Source organism: Seriola dumerili, unplaced genomic scaffold (genome assembly GCF_002260705.1).
Source record: "Seriola dumerili isolate Sdu_G_001 unplaced genomic scaffold, Sdu_1.0 BDQW01000025.1, whole genome shotgun sequence".
Classification (NCBI taxonomy): Eukaryota; Metazoa; Chordata; class Actinopteri; order Carangiformes; family Carangidae; genus Seriola; species Seriola dumerili.
The window spans coordinates 11,413,333-11,429,866 of record NW_019174280.1 but is presented as its reverse complement, the minus strand read 5'-3'; the positions used below and the strand labels follow the sequence as shown (position 1 = coordinate 11,429,866).

Below are 16,534 nucleotides of genomic sequence, written 5' to 3'. Positions count from 1 at the left end.
GTGTGTGTGTGTGTGTGTGTGTGTGTGTCTGTCTCAATCAGCAGCTGTTAATGAAGGCTGTGTTAAGTGAAAGGGAGCTGAGAGGACACACTTAATGCAACCTGAGGCCTAGCCATTATGTCTGGATGTGTGTGTGTGTGTGTGTGTGTGTGTGCGCGCGCGCGCATGCACAGGTTGGTGTGTACATACGTGGGAGTGAGGATGCTTTCCCAGAGATGACACTGCAGCTTAACTCAAAGCAGATGAGACCAAATGCTAAGAATCTCAAAACATATCTGTAATTCTGCGTAATATCATTGCCAGCATTCTTGTTTAGTTCATAGTCACTATCATCAGATGAAACATACTTTGTTCTTGTATCATTCCACTATCAGTTTGATTGAAGTAGGTGGTTGGCATTAATACAGTCCTATGTTTTTATCATTATCTGCAAATCATGGGAAAAGACCAAAACAACAATGTGTTATCTCCTCCCAAGCCCACTTGTTCAAACTGAAGATGTAAATCTTTAAAAACCGGTTTCAAAAATAATTTTTTTTAAAAAAAGGTGCCAGTCTTTTCCTGAATCTACTGGTCACTGTAGTTTTTAGAAAACATTACTCAAACAAGAGTAAATAGCACATTTTCTGGGACTATTTTAAGCCACGGATTAAAACACATTTGGTGCTTTGGAGCTTTAGTACTGAGTATTTATGGCAACAGAACGGTGTAATGTGGGATTGACTCAAAATAAACTGACAGTGCCCAGGTTTATTTATAATGAAGGAACATGTCACCCAGTGCAACAGTGTGGCTCACTGGTGTGTTTTAATAGTTTTTGGACAACAATGGAGCTCTATGGCACAGAGGAATAAGATGTATCAGGCTATGGCAACTCAGACAGTTCTTGTTTGGTCTCTTTGTGAGATTTGTTGACAACATAAAAAATATAGATATCACCAGCTTTATCCTCTAATCAAGACAGCTACATAAGTAGTAGACTACAGGAATACACTTTGCAGATTACTCCAAGAAGATGTAAGAGATATGTATCTAAGAAATTATTGCTTTGAGATAATGAAGTGGCAAAGTTCCCAACTTCAGCTTTTCCTGTTGTGCCTCCACTTCCCTCCACTAAATGTCTTAGTGAACAGCTGCTGAAGTATAAGCAAACAGCCCTGTGTGTGTTTTACACATTATGAAATGAACATAGATTGAGATATCGTGGGCAGCCCCTTAGTCCAGGCCTCAAATCTGTATTCTGTGTCTCTCCTTAATGCTGACACTTTGTGTTTTCTCTTTATGTCTCTCCTATTAAATCATCATGGTTGGGTGGTTAACTGACTCCTTTATGTTTACACATGAATGGCACACACAAACAGATACACTCTCACTAGCCATTTTCCCTGAGTGTCGTGCCATCTGGTGAGAGGATACACACAGGACATCACATTGTTACCACTGACACTGACAACATTCCTATTTCGCTGACTTGTATCATTTATTGTAAAATCATGTAATGTCTGTCTTGTGAATGGATACTAACAAGTTTGTTGAACCACAACCTGACTAAATGTACCATGTTACACCTCTCTGCTTGTGACTATGTTGCGGTTAGTTGGGTCATTTTTTCTCTGTTTGTAACAGGCTCAAGAGAATTGTACTCAGTGACACATTTCTGTATGGCTTATTTTGCACAATAAAGCAGATTACAATATAAAAAGTTTATTTGCCTCAGTATTTTTTTATGTGCATGTTATTGTTCAAGTAATACTGTTCCAAAAGCAATGCATACTGTTTGCATATTTGAGATCAGTCAGTATAAACAGCTGAAAATGTAAAAGCTTTTTATGAGGGGATCAATCCAGAGTCCCTTTAAAGTGGTGGTGGGAAAGTCATATTATTCTTTGCCATGCAGAAAACCCAGACTGCCAACTGAAGGCAAAGTTGGGGAAACACATGTTCAAAAGCTCTGTGTTCTTATGTGGTGTCATGAAGGCCTAGCATGCACACAGGGTCTGAATACACTCACCGTCTCTTTGATTAAGGTGCAGTGGCTGCAAAAACTGGATAAAGAGGTTGGACTCAAATACAAACTCAGATGTACAGTAGGCAACACAAAGGCAGTTAAATAAGGCAAACCAATCATCTCAGTAAAGCAGACAGAGGTAAAAAAAAAAAAGAAAAGAAAAAAGTGGGTTAGTGCAGTGGGTTACTAGAAGAGGGACACAAACAAGTATACAGCATAAGGCAACAAAGACGAACCAATCTTGAGCAAAAAGTTAATAGGCTGGAGTGGCTCTGCAGTGGACAGGTGAGGAATGGCAGAAATCTTATATTTAATTATATCATTTGTGACGTTCAAAGTATATATTTAATATTCCACTGTTTCTGCTGGTGACTATCCTAAATAGATCATCAGTGTTAAAGCTTTTTTTTTTTTTTTTATCCACTTCCACAACTTCTCTATCTAAGAAGCTGAACTCACATTTCATGTTAAATTCTGTGTAACGCAAGAGCGTTTGATGTTTGTCACTCCCACCTGTTAGTTTCAGCAAGAACCTGCTGTTCCTGAGCCAGCTGTGGCGATGTTGGTAATGCAATCACAGTTGCCAAATGAAAAAATGACGACAACAAAAAAAAGTTGTTAGCAGCGTGCGGAATGTTTGATCTATTTCTGTTTACGCTTGCCTTTCAACTTGTCAGATGATTATCTTGTTTGTGACATGATCATCCTATTTGTTGGGCCGCTCATAGTGCCCCCTTGCCCCAGATGAGTTCTTTTCCCATCAATGATGCATATCTGTATGTGTCTCTAATGATTTACCCAGACATCAATATGTGCTTAACGTGCTGTCCTCTCCAGACCTCGGTATTTTCGAGGTCTGTCTGTATAATACTGATAGATGCTGCTGCTTTACAGTCTGTAAGAGACAGGTGGTTGTTTCAAAAGTAGATTTCTGTCAAACTTAATTTTAAAGCACTGCAGCTACTGTGTGGTTCAAGCTGTGGAAAATAAACATACAGCAGAAAGATAACGAAAAACTGAATTTAAAATGTTCCAAGTAGCACCATGAGTGTAACTTTAAGTGTTTATCATGCTGCCATACTGTCGTGGCGTACAGTATGCTTAAACTGAACAGAGCCATCATTCATGTTATTAATAACACCTTTGTTGACAAGTCAAAGTTACTGGCATAAAAAAAGCTGTATTTAGCCAACAATCACGAAACTCAAAATTCCCATCAATGAACACCATGGCTGTACATAAAGTCACCTGTAAAGACACTTTTCTATGAGATTTTTTCTAACCATTAAGGGGAAGTTAAGGATGTGGTTATTTTGTTAAATCAGCACGTGCGTGATTTTGTGTGATGGAGACACGCAACTGTACATGGAGGCTAATTTAGGAAACTCATTATGTGTGCAAACAGATGGCCAAACCAGGCAACTCAAAATGCTGAATAGACAAGTTAGTTATGCAACATCATGCAGGCTACATCTTCCATGGAACCTCGACAGTACTGCATGTTCTTATGAACAAAAAACATAAGAACAACATGTCCAGGAATTTATAATGAACAAAAAACATATTAACATAATTATAATATTAATTATTAAAAAAACAACTACCCTCAGTGAAAAAAATGAACAAAACAGAAAACAGTTCTGATGACCAACAGATGAAATCAGATTTAATTCACTTCTCATGTATGCAGTTTATTTGATTGTATTCATTTATTTGACTAAGGTAGTGCTTATTGATCAACAGGCAAAAATATATTGAGTCAGAGTTTGTATTTGCTCCCATGGTACATTTAACAGGAGGACTGTGTAGGATGAGCAATATTTTAAGATCCATAACAGGAACTGAATGAATAGAACAGAAAAACACTGTTGCTCAGAGTTTCGTAAGGGGAAGTGTTTAGTTTATCATCCCCAGTCCCATTAAGACAATAAGGTATGGGACAAGAACTGGCTCTGTCGAGTCAAGTTTTCATCAAAGAACAGACCTGGGTGGATTGAGATCTGTCATCTCCGACTCTAGATATTCCGTTGAGGAATCAACACATTTTGTAAGGTAAGAAAGTAATTTGTAAAACATGATATTTCAGTGGTTTGGGTAATGAAGTTTGGTACATCTGACCTATAGGATAGGATCTTATTCATAATGATTTACAAAACTGACCATAAAGACCTGGATTATTTTGCAGCATATTCCAGGTCTTCTGAAGCCAAAGGATCACATTGTGAAAAAAAAATGACAAAGATATTAACCAGGTTGACCATATTAAATTTAAATGAATAATATACATAAAATTCTAATTCAGATTTGTTTTACAAATACATCATTATGCAAGAGAATGCCACTGTCAAATCATTTTCAGTGTACTGCAAAGTAAAGCTCATATTTATAATGGAACTGAATGTGGACTGGATTCTGCATTTATATTTTTAATGTGCAGTGTAAAAAGGGTGGGGACAGGTAGTGGGGTTTAGCGTGAGGGGTCAATGGTCAAGTTCACCTCTTGACATTTGCTCATAACAACTCTCCTTTTGATCTACGATTTCCCTTCATTTTTCTGCAGCTGATCCTTAAATCACTCTTCCTATTGTATATCATATTAAATGTGGGTGTGTTTTCCTGATGAATATGATGCCTTTTTCAAACAGAAAAGTAGACATTTTGTAAAACAAAATGAAATCTCCTCTGATCCTCTCTTTAATGATTGATCAAAATGTCAACATGCATCCAGTTTGCAGTCCAAGTCCAGTCAGTCACTTTTATTCAATTACTGGAGCTGTACATGGGACTTCTATCCTTTGGATGTTTCTAATATGATTTATTTTAAATTGTGAGTTCAATTTAATAGTTGCCCAGACTTGTTTGATTTCAAAGGTAAGGTTTCTTGAAACTTGATGGTTTCCAAATATCAACTTTTATTTTTTATTTTTTGCTCTGATAAAGACCAATGAGGAAATAATGCAGGTTTGTTAACAAAGAGTAACACTACCTCTTTTTTTTTCATTTTTACTGTGCCATGACAGCATTTGACCCCATTTTGAGGACAAAATATGATCTTCATTTCTGCTGAAAAACTACATTTTGTTCTTTATTTGTCAATAGGTGAGTTTATTTTTTGTCAATTTGACTTGGTTGCATACCTTCAAAACCAGTTAGCATCTCAATATTTGTATGAAAAGATATAGATTTCCACATTTAATGTTTTATTGATAGGAGTTCTTTTTGATGTTTTTGATCGATGTGACTGTTAAGGTAGATGCTGGAACACTGGGAGTTACATGTTTTGGAACCATCTTGAAAATGAAGTGATAGATCTCAAGGGTTTTATCATGATAAATTTGACAGATTACAGCACTGTGTAGTTACTGGTTAATCTTTCTTGATATGTGTATCATGATTGTCAGGGCTGACATGATTTAATTAGAACATCTTACTATATATTTTTCTGCTGTAGGTCTACTGAGTCTACCGCTGCTTACAGGTCAGTGAGTTTTATGTTTCATGCCTGAGAAATCATGCATATTATTTAGATATTTATATTTCAACGCCCTGACTTTTTGTTATTGAGTTCATGATGAGGCAGTCTGCAGCCATTGTGCTTTCATTTTTCAATTTCCAGAATGTGAAAAAATTAGGCTGGTTGGGCCTTCACGTTGCTCTGGTAGAGTGGAGGTCTACCACAGAGACAGCTGGGGAACAGTGTGTGACGATCGCTGGAGCATTGCCAGTGCTGACGTGGTGTGTCGAGAGTTAAACTGTGGGACAGTTCTTGAGGCCAAAAAAGGTGCCTTCTTCGGGCAGGGAAAGGACGAGATTTGGCTGGATGATGTTCAGTGTACCGGCCTTGAGACTTCCCTCCTCAACTGCCCACACAAACCATTCGGGGAAAATAACTGCGGCCATGGTGAAGACGCTGGGGTTGTCTGTTCAGGTAAGAATGAGTCCAATGAGTCCTTTTCTCAGTAGGGTTTGCTTCACTTGACCCACTTTTACCTGAAACACTTAGTCAAAGAGCACACTTTGTACCTTTATTGAAGGAGTAGTTGGGATATTTGGGGAAATACACTGATTTGCTTTCAAGTGAAAAGTTGAGAGTAGTTTTATAACTTTATTATTATATTATATATATATTTAGTTTTTGTAGAAACTAAACAAACAAGATATAATGTGTTAATTGGTGAGCTATAAAGGTGCCAGTAGGTCACATTCCGACAGTCAGGCTTTGCCCCTGCCCGCAGTCTTTTTTTTAAAATTACACACACAGAAGATAGCTTATGAAATCACAAAACCCCTTCCCCTATTTCTATCTGGGAATTGCCATGAAATGTGGAACTGGGAAAATTGGGAAATACAGCTGTGGTGAAATGCAGCTAACGCAGCACTTATCTTAGTATCTAATCATATTATTGTATCTTGCTTTGAGAAAGAAATTGCATTGTCAACAATTCACAAATGGATGTCTGCTTTAAGATGATTGCTCTAAAGTGGCCGACGAGGGCAAACGCGCATAAACAATGCAGATTCAAAAACATATACGAAAATACAAAACAAATACATAAACGAGAACGTGCTGCAAGTGGAAAAACGTGCTGCAGGAGGCCAAAACAAAGACAAACGCAATCTTATGGTCAAGGTGTTCCCTCCCCCTAGAGGCCTGGAGCACTTCCGTTTGTTTTTTGAACATGCAGCGCTTTTTTTCTCTTGCATTTGTTTTACGGGTTTGTGTTTTTGTTGTTGTTGTTGTAGCGTGTTTGCTGTAAATGTCTTTGTTTTGGCATCCTGCAGCACGTTTTTTGCAATCGCAGCACGATCCCGCTGTTTTCTTTTGTTTTTTCGTATGTGTTTTCGAATCTGCGTCGTTTATGAATTTGCAGCTTGTTTTCTCCTTTTGGAAGTGTTTTGGGCCTTTGCAGCGCGATTGCCCTTGTCGGCCACCGTATTGCTCGTTGCCGTGATAATGATGTTGCAGTAAAAGCACAAGAGCAAGGTTAGCCCCATGACCATCCGCTGCAAACGTAAAGTGGCGTATAAACAAAAACATAGCAGCTGCCGGATGGCCATTCGTCATCATGCATTCATGCTGGCCCCTCATGTCGTTGTTCTGAAGAATTACTGAATTACATGACACTCTCATGTCTCTATGGTAAATATGTAGATACTGCCTGCTGACCTTTCTAAGCACTTCTGTTTTTTTTGTACAGATTATATAAATAACATGGTGCTTTTTGTTAGAGCCAGGCAAACTGTTTCCACATTTATGCTAACTGAGCGTAGCGTAGCATGGCATAGCGGCTCTTACCTTCCTACAGTTTCCAATGTCCGCCCAGCAACTACTCAGAAGAAAGTCCAGTTAATAACCCCCTATATAATGGTAAATTGTTGTTTTTACACATTTTTGTACAGATTAAACGGAAACATGTCAATTTGTTAGATCTAGTGGTGATATTGTCTGCTGGCCAGAGCCAAGCTAGCTGTTTTCCCTTCCAGTATTTATGCTAAGATAAGCTAACTGGCTGCCTGCTGTAGCCTTATATTTAACAGATAAACATGAGAGTGATATCAATCTTCTCATCAAACTCTGTGCCAGAAAGCAAATTAATGTATTTCCCAAAATGTCAAAACTATCTCCATTTTCTTTTTGAGCCTCTTGAAGTATCTTGAAGGTTGTTAAATTCATTCTATTCTACACTTTTCTTTAAGTAGCCTGTATTAGCTTGCTCCAAATTTTCTTGTTAACTAGGCTATATGATATATATACACAAAGTGAAACATTCAATCTCAAGACTCTGATTTTCATGACTTCACCATTCCATCAAACGCAAATATTCTAAGCTTTGCACATGATTTTATATTTGCCGTTGCTGTCACTAGAATTTAAAATAATGTTCAGTGACTTTGAACAATATTTCGTTATGCAGATTTTCACACCTTTTCACTGTATTATTTGTCACTTTGTATTTTTCAAGATCTTGAAGAAAACCACTTTTTTAAAAATATTTGTTGATTTTATTTACATTTCTGATCACATTATTTGCAGAGCATGTCAGGGTGGTCAATGGAAGCAACCGGTGTAATGGCAGAGTGGAAGTCTATTTTGATGGCCACTGGAAACGGGCATGCAACAGTGACTGGGGCAAGGAAGAAGCCGACGTGGTGTGCCGAGAAATTAGCTGTGGCACTCCTGTCATTCAGACTATAGCGCCAAATTTCGGAGAGGCACATAACCTGCTTGGAGTCAAAACCACCTGTCTTGGAAATGAGACCTCTATTTCAAAATGTGAACTTCAAGATTTCAAGGAAACCTGTCTTGATGCTACTATTTTCTGTACAAGTAAGTGATCCATGTGGTCCCCCTACTACGTCAGTAATTTCAAGGTGACATTTACATGATTAGACTCTTTGCTTGTTTGAGTGGCCTCTCAGTAAACATGCCCTTGACTTTGTCTTTTCACCCAACAGACAGTAAACCAATTCGTCTGATGAATGGTACTAATCGGTGCTCGGGTCGAGTGGAAGTCTACCATGACGGACAGTGGGGAACAGTTTGTGATGACAGATGGGGGATGCAGGAAGCAACTGTATCATGCCGAGAGATGAACTGTGGGAATGCCCTTGCAGTCAAGTACAAGGCCTTCTACGGCAGAGGCCAGGAACAGGTTTGGCTGGACGACATCGAGTGTACTGGTCTTGAGAAGTCACTTGCTGACTGTCCTCACAGAGGTTTTGGAGAACATGACTGTGACCACAATGAGGATGCTGGTGTTGAATGCTCAGGTAACACATGTTCTACTTTATGTGTTATGTGGTTACTCTGTGGTGTAATATCACAGATTTAGCAGAACAATATCTTTGCTTTAAACCATATCTTCCTAAAAAGCAAGGGGGAGTGTGTTATTGTTGAAATATTATAATTTTTCTTCAACATTTTAATTACAATGCCTCTTTTTGACTGCTTACTTTCCAGCAACACTCAGGCTGAGCAATGGGACTGACCAATGTTCTGGCAGAGTGGAGGTCTTCCACAATGACCGGTGGGGGAAAATTTGTAATAATAACTGGGGCCTTAAAGAGGCTACGGTGGTGTGTAAGGAACTCAGTTGCGGAACTCCTAAAAAATACCAAGAAAAGTTCAACTTTGGTGACAGTGGACTGAGAGGGTTTACAGGTAGTTGCTCTGGCAATGTGAGCTCTATCAGCCAGTGCGCACTTCAAGATTACACAGGGACATGTACTGGTGTTTCCATTTCATGCACAGGTAAGACACAAAAGATAAGATAGAAAAGACTGGCATTTCTATATTATTGTTAATGTCAGGCAATCCCATCAATGTACCAAAATCAATAAAGCGCTGGTCTATCTCTCAATAATCTGTGGCACTCAGTCCCAAGTCTATTGGTTACAACTGAGGACTTAAATCTTTGAAAGCATGTCACAAATATATACTTTAATTTTTGAAAAGCAGGCAGGTACTGTAGTTTTCAGTAAACATTAATCAAACAGCAGAAAATAGTGCAGTTGTTTGGGACTACTTTCAGGGATGCTAGTGACAAGACAATGTAGGACAATGAATGTGGGATGGACTCAAAATAAACCGTGCCCATGTTTATGCTAATGAATGAACACTTGAACCATTACAACTGTGATTTTTAAAAAGTTTTTGGAAAATAATGAAGGTCTATGGCATATGAAAATCAAGTTTTTAAAAGAGTTTCTGAATGTCTTTGTAATGCTGCAAATGCATAATACTTGCATACATAATACTATTAATGAAAATATACAGGATTGGATGTCAGAGTTAGTGGTAGCGATGCTACGTGGCTAGCAGCATCTAGTAATGATCTGTTCATTTTTTATATTTCTTTTTAACGACAGCTGTCTTTTTACTTGATGTTCCTTATGTTTGTGCACACACTATGAACAATAAACTGCTTAACTAACTACCTACCTAACTAATAAACTACTGAACTGACATTTACTATAAACCATAATATTTAATGTGTGAGTTTAGGTTGTAAAGAATTTTAATATGTGGACCTGTCCTCAGGTAATCCACCAATAAGGCTTGCCAATGGCACTGACCGATGCTCTGGCAGAGTGGAGATTCTTCATAACGGCCAGTGGGGAACAGTATGTGATGATGACTGGGACTTTAGGGATGCTGAAGTGGTGTGCAGAGCCATGGACTGTGGATCAGCTCAGACAGCCAAAGCGAGTGCTTTCTTTGGTCAAGGCCAAGGAGACATCTGGCTGGATGACGTCAACTGTATTGGGAATGAGTCGTCCCTTGTGCACTGCCAACATCCCTCCTTTGGAGAGAATAACTGTGGCCATGGTGAAGATGCTGGTGTAGTGTGTTCAGGTATCGATTATTACTCTGCTGTGTTGTTCACTGTTCTCTGTTTAGAACTTTTTTTTCTTTTTTCACTTCATTTGAAACAGTGGCTTTTAGGCTTACATTTATCTGTCACCCCTAATTCCCTCAGATGAATAATTTACTGATTATTGTCAAGAATTAAACTGCTATGTCACCACTTATTTCCACTACAGTATATCAATCAGAATATCACATATATTTGGAATGAACATCTTTTTCAAATTTGTCCAAACACCAACTAGCTAATTGCTGATTCTCTCTACTTTGCTTTCTAGCTACCATTAGAGTGATCAATGGGACTAACCAGTGCTCAGGCAGGGTGGAGGTTCACCATGGTGGCCACTGGTCACCAGCATTTAATCTTAACTGGGGAATGAATGAAGCCACAGTGGTGTGCAGAGAGATGAATTGTGGAGATCCTGTCAAGGTCACAGGGTCATTTGGTCAAGGCGATGATCTGAGAGGGTATCAGGTCATTTGCACAGGTAGAGAGACCTCTCTCACACAGTGCTCGCTGAGAGAATATGTCGCAACCAGCCGCAATCATGTTGAAGAAGCAGCTGTTGAATGTACAGGTAAGACTTGAAGTTGAACTGAAACTTGAATTCTCCTCACTTATTGTGGAAGACATAACATATAATGATACTGCACCTACATATTTTGGTTTACAGCCAATGTTTCAGTTGGAAATTGAGCTCTATTACTACATATATTTTAATGGCTGCCCTCACATATATTGTACCAGTCAAATTACTGAACTGACAGTGACAATTGGCAGCAAATACTAAACATGCCCAGTGGAGAACACAAAAGTAGATGGTGCTTTCATCACAGAAAAATTAACAAAACTTGGCAATTGCAATTTGGACCAACGTCAAAACAAACGCCAAGCCTAAATATATTCTTTTTTTTTTTGTAGCAAAAATGAATTTTGATTTTAGCTAGACTTAAAGATATCTGCAGTTGGACAGCATGTACATATAACAACTATCACTTCCAGGCAATGTGAGATTGGCCAGTGGGCCCAATCGCTGTGTTGGAAGAGTGGAGTTTTACGACAAAGGCCAGTGGGGGAATGTGTGTGGCGATGCCTGGGATATGAATGATGCCACAGTGGTGTGCAGACAGATCAACTGCGGGAGGGCTCACAAGATTACCACCATGGCTGATTATGGGCACGGCACAGGACAGACCTGGATCGATCAAATTGAATGCAATGGATTGGAGTCTACACTGACTCAATGCCCACAAAGACCATTTAGAGACAAAATTTGTAACATCACCTCAGTTGCTGGTGTTGTCTGCACAGGTAAGAAAAAAGCATTTATAAAAAATGACCCCAATCACTCTTCAAGGATCAATAACGACCTTTCAGGCGCAACACATATTGTTTTTTCAGTGCTCTGTATGACATTCAGTGTCCCCACTGACATCAGAACTAAATTCATAATCCCTTTAATGCATCATATGAAAGAAACGTCAGATCGAATATTTTTCTCGTATTAATTTTGTCTCTGATATCTTTGACTGCCTTATGACCACTTATGTTTACTTGACTTCACAGGAAGTTTGGAGGTCCGGTTGGTTAATGATAAGGACGAGTGCTCTGGCAGAGTAGAGGTCCGTCATGGTGCGATATGGCAAACAGTGTGTGACGCAGACTGGAACCTGAGTAAAGCTCAGACAGTGTGTGGGCTGCTGGAGTGTGGACATGCTGTGAACGCTCCTGGCAGTGCCACTTTTGGACAGGGCAGTGGATCAGTAGTGGAGGCTAGCCAATCATGTTTTGACAACGTGACCTCTCTTCAGCAATGCGCGGTGAGAGGTTTCAGAACAGCGAGGTGTGGGCATGAACGAGATGCTGGTGTTCTCTGTGCAGGTATAGCCCTCTAAATTATGTGTTCAAAATTATCACATGGAGTTGGGAAAATATTATAATATCATCAGCAGTTTATTTGTATTTGTATGTGTTAAAAGATACCAAGTGAAAACAGTGAATTGGGAAATATTTTATTTACTTTATTCAATTAAGTGCAACATTTTAGGAAATACACTAATTTGCATTGTTTCATTGATTTAGATAAGAAGCTTGATTCCACTCTCACATCTGTAAGGTAAATATGTAGCTGGAGCTAGTAGAGGGTTAGCCCAGCTTCGCATAAAGACTGGAAACAGGGAAACAGCTGCCCTGAATGAATCATAAATCAGGTATAAAATGTATATTATTGAGCTATAGTGATGCTGGTAGGTAGATTTTGCTGTCAAAGCAGGGTAGCTTTTTCCAAGTTTTTAGTCTTAATGCTAAGCTAAGCTAGCTGTCTGCAGTTAACATTTATCATACAGAACTGAGAGTAGTATCAATCTTCAAATCTAACTCTTGGCAAGAAAGGGAATTAGCGTATTTTCTGTTGCTTTATGGCTTTCATTTGCTTGAGACAAGATATATTACATCACTGTTTTTCCGTATGTCACTCATTTTACCGTTTTGCCTTTGAACTTACAGTAGCTTCTGATATAATGGTGGGATAATGTGTAAAATGCCCTAGCATTTCAAAAATAGGTTTAACTCAGAATACACTTACAGAACTGTATATAAATGCATGTCTCAAGAGCTGTCCTTTGTATTTGTACTCACTTATTTCTGTTTTCGTTTGCAGCACAGCTTCGTTTGGTCAATGGTGCAGATAAATGCTCCGGTAGAGTTGAGATTCACTATAAAGGCCAGTGGGGGACTGTGTGTGATGATGAATGGGAAATGAGCAATGCGGATGTGGTGTGTAGACAACTTGACTGCGGTCACGCAATTTCTGCTCCTATAAGTGCCCACTTTGGTCGAGGCAGTGGTCCAATATGGCTGGATAATGTGGAGTGTTCAGGCCAAGAGGCTGCTCTCACACACTGTTCTCATCCCGGGTTTGGAGAAAATAACTGTGGGCACGGTGAAGATGCAGGTGTTATCTGTTTAGGTAAGGCTCATTTTGAATCTACCAACTGGAGGTAATGGAGCTGCGTTGATTGTTATGACACAACAAATTAATTACAATTTATCGACCATTTCAGGTGCTCTACAGAAACCCCAAATCTCTTTGAGTCCTTCTTCAGAGGTAAACTGGGGTGACAGAGTTGAAATCACCTGCACTATCGTAACAGAACACTCAGGAGGAACATTCGTCCTGAAAAAGACCCATGAATCATTTAAAATGGAAAAATTCTCTGAACACGAAGCTGTAACCTTTGCCTTCCCTTCAGTGGACTTCAACCTGAAGGGGTCATACTTTTGTGAATATCACAAGAAATTGCCCGATCAAGTCATCTATTATCCTCAAGGAGAAATCGCAGAGCTCTCTGTTATAGGTCAATAATTTTGTCATTTATCTTTCCTTTTGAACATAATTATTGAAAATTTGACTATGCGAGATTGCAAACGTGTTTTGTGATGTACATGAGTTTGTAAAAATGTGTCTCTCTCCTTCAGTGAATCTGGAAAAGCCCACCATCTCGCTGACCTCTCCTCATGCAATGGTGATCTACAGCCCTGACAAAATATCGGTCAACCAAGGCAGCACTCTCTCCATCACTTGTTCTACCCATTCCAGATATCCTGATGGGGTCTTCCATCTGAGAGAGTCTACCATGAACATCACTGAAATTAAGCCAGCATTTGGACACTCTATATTCTACCTGGCGTACTTTGAAATCCTTGCAGTAGATCCTAAAAACCAAGGAGAGTATACCTGTGTCTATAATGTTAACATCTCCTCGTTGTCCTTCAGTTCTGTTCCGTCAAAGTCACTCCAAGTTACTGTAGTCGGTAAGACCCAAGGAAGAAGAATATATTTCCACAGTGATTATTGCTAGTTTTCTCCTTCGCTAACTCTGCTAAATGATCTTTTAATCCCTACAGCAACCTCATCATCTTCAGTTGTTGGAGGACTTGTGGGTGGTCTAGTGGTGTTGCTACTAGTGCTGGTTATAGTCTACCTGGTCTGGAGAAGGAGGTGGCGCGGTGCGGGTAAGTGGCAGATAGACATACTTTTTATATATCAAAATTACTGCCATGCAACCTTTATTTTAATGTCACACAATGTGTCTAGATTGTTTAAAGCTGCACCAATCAATACATTGATATTAACAATGTTGTATTGGCTCCACTCAGCTCTACGCCGCTTGTTAGTGTCTTTCAGCACATTTTTTTGGTTTTACAGCACACAACTTTACTGTTTTGGTTCACTTTTTTCAGCTGCAAGAGGCAATTGTTTTTAACTAGGAAACTTTAATAACCCCGCTGAACATTACCTGCCAAGCACCAAATGGCAGACAGACAAAGTTAACAACTTGCAAGTGAACATAGTTGAACATATTGGTGGTGCTAATGCATAACAATTTTGGAAGGTGATGATATGTCAGTATTGTGTTCACAGCTTGTTATGCTGCCCTCAAGTGGCCAAAAAAAATCATTTCATTTTAAAAGAATGATGTCATGGTGATGTCATACTCACTTTTCAGGTACCATGGTTCAGTTTAGTAGCCGGTTTGGAGGAGCAATAAAACAAGACAGGGAAGAAAGAAGCAATGGAGCACTCGATGGAAGGTAGGAAAACAGTGCTAAAACATATATTTTTAGATTCATATATATCATATATATTTCAGATCTAACAACATAAAAGACATAATACATGTTTGCAATTGTTGTCTTCTTTATCTCCATCAGGGACCGCAATACCTGTGTGAATGAGTATGTTGGACAGAGTGTCGGCCCAGAGGACAAGAGTGCGGATGTTGATTTTGATAACTCTGTCGAGAGAGTCCCTGAGGACCTGGCTGGGAGAGTCTGTTATGAGCTTGAACCACTCGTTGTTTCGTGATGACAAAATGACTCAAGGAATAACCTGTGTCATGTGGTTTCACTTAAGTTAAAGAGTAACGCAAACACCGGGCTAAAAAGCAGTGTTTCTCTGGTTAAAAGTTTCATTTCTGTTGCACTTGTAGCTACACCTACCAGTAATGTGGTGGTGTATTGATACACCCTGGGGTTCACCTCTACACTGCAGCAGCAAGTTTGGAAGTTGAAGTCAGCAAAAAACATCATCTGGTGTTGTGATTGCTCTTTAAGGTCGACCATAGGAACATTAGGGACCTGTGTTGATTGTGTTTTTACAGTTCTTTTTAAGTAAACAAATAATTCAGTAAATCTACCAACTTCATGTTTCCTCAAAAAGATAAAAAAAATGTACTTTGCAGAAATTGAAAATGTAATTTTAAATAGCATATATGATGCCGTCTTGATAAAGTTTCCCTGTAACACTTATACTTATTCCTGTAGTGATTTTTTTTTTCTGGGAAATTCTGCCGATCACAAGGCTAAGGTTCACGGCCCTGTTGAAATGTAATGATCATGAAATACACCTTTGCTTTGCTTTTTACATTGTCTTTGTACTGCATGATAATTTGCTTTGTTCTTGGTGTGTTTGAGTGCTGATCAATAAATTTGTATTTCTTACAACAATTACTCTTTTTCATTTGCCGAAGCTTTCAATCATCTTGATTAGGAAGCAAATGTGCTTTAACAACACTGCACACAAGAGACGGGCTGTTCCATCAAATACATCAATGAATAATAATTTATCAAAATCCTAGTATGCAAGATCTTATTGTTGTTACTGATGGATTAATTTGTAAGCAACATTTGAATGTTGTGGTTGGGTAGATCGTAACTGATTTGAACAATTTTACATATATTTCGAGAATTTCAATGTATGACTAAACAAAATATTATAATTAATATGTCCATTATAATTTTTAAAACCTTAATCTGCAAAGTAACTTAACTGTTACAACAGTTATTACTAATAACGTTAACAATGGTTGAAGTGTCCCAGTCAGCCATGACAGTGTTACAGTGAGCCAGTGTGAAAGATTTTATTATTTACAGCTGTGCTTTTCCTCATGTGACAAAAGGTCTTCCATGAAGAAGGTCTGTGTAGTAGAGTACAAGATACAATATTTTACTCTGAAATGTGCTGGAACGACGTACTGACTGGAAATACTTAAGTCAAGCACTTGTAAACGTTGAAGTGTTGAGTGAATGTAATTATTTGCTTCCCACCAGTGGTAGTAGTATGTGAGTGTGAGTGTTAGTGCTTTCACAACAGTTG

General features: G+C 38.8%; 1 protein-coding gene across 2 annotated transcripts; it reads left to right on the top strand.

Annotated features, from left to right (window-relative positions):
• Positions 1-3,936: 3,936 nt before the first annotated feature.
• On the top strand, positions 3,937-15,885 carry LOC111238959 (deleted in malignant brain tumors 1 protein-like). 2 transcript variants are annotated; one of them, XM_022768707.1, is made up of 17 exons: positions 3,937-4,060; positions 5,029-5,107; positions 5,460-5,486; positions 5,625-5,936; positions 8,043-8,336; positions 8,465-8,779; positions 8,970-9,260; positions 10,050-10,364; positions 10,655-10,954; positions 11,380-11,688; positions 11,944-12,258; positions 13,037-13,345; positions 13,440-13,733; positions 13,855-14,190; positions 14,284-14,391; positions 14,886-14,970; positions 15,091-15,885. In XM_022768707.1, the coding sequence occupies exons 2-17, from the start codon at positions 5,056-5,058 to the stop codon at positions 15,242-15,244; spliced, it is 3,816 nt and encodes a 1,271-aa protein (XP_022624428.1). In that variant the 5' UTR covers positions 3,937-4,060; positions 5,029-5,055; the 3' UTR covers positions 15,245-15,885. The 2 variants fall into 2 exon arrangements, with proteins under 2 accessions (XP_022624428.1, XP_022624421.1); XM_022768700.1 differs by lacking the exon at positions 3,937-4,060 and adding an exon at positions 4,762-4,879.
• The last annotated feature ends 649 nt before the right edge of the window (positions 15,886-16,534 follow it).

Bases quoted from the DNA above. Each gene is read 5' to 3' on its own strand.
- LOC111238959 (XM_022768707.1), top strand. From the start codon at position 5,056: ATGATCTTCATTTCTGCTGAAAAACTACATTTTGTTCTTTATTTGTCA. The intron at 11,689-11,943 runs GTAAGAAAAAAG...TTGACTTCACAG, and splicing joins TGCTGGTGTTGTCTGCACAG to GAAGTTTGGAGGTCCGGTTG. The intron at 14,971-15,090 runs GTAGGAAAACAG...TATCTCCATCAG, and splicing joins AATGGAGCACTCGATGGAAG to GGACCGCAATACCTGTGTGA.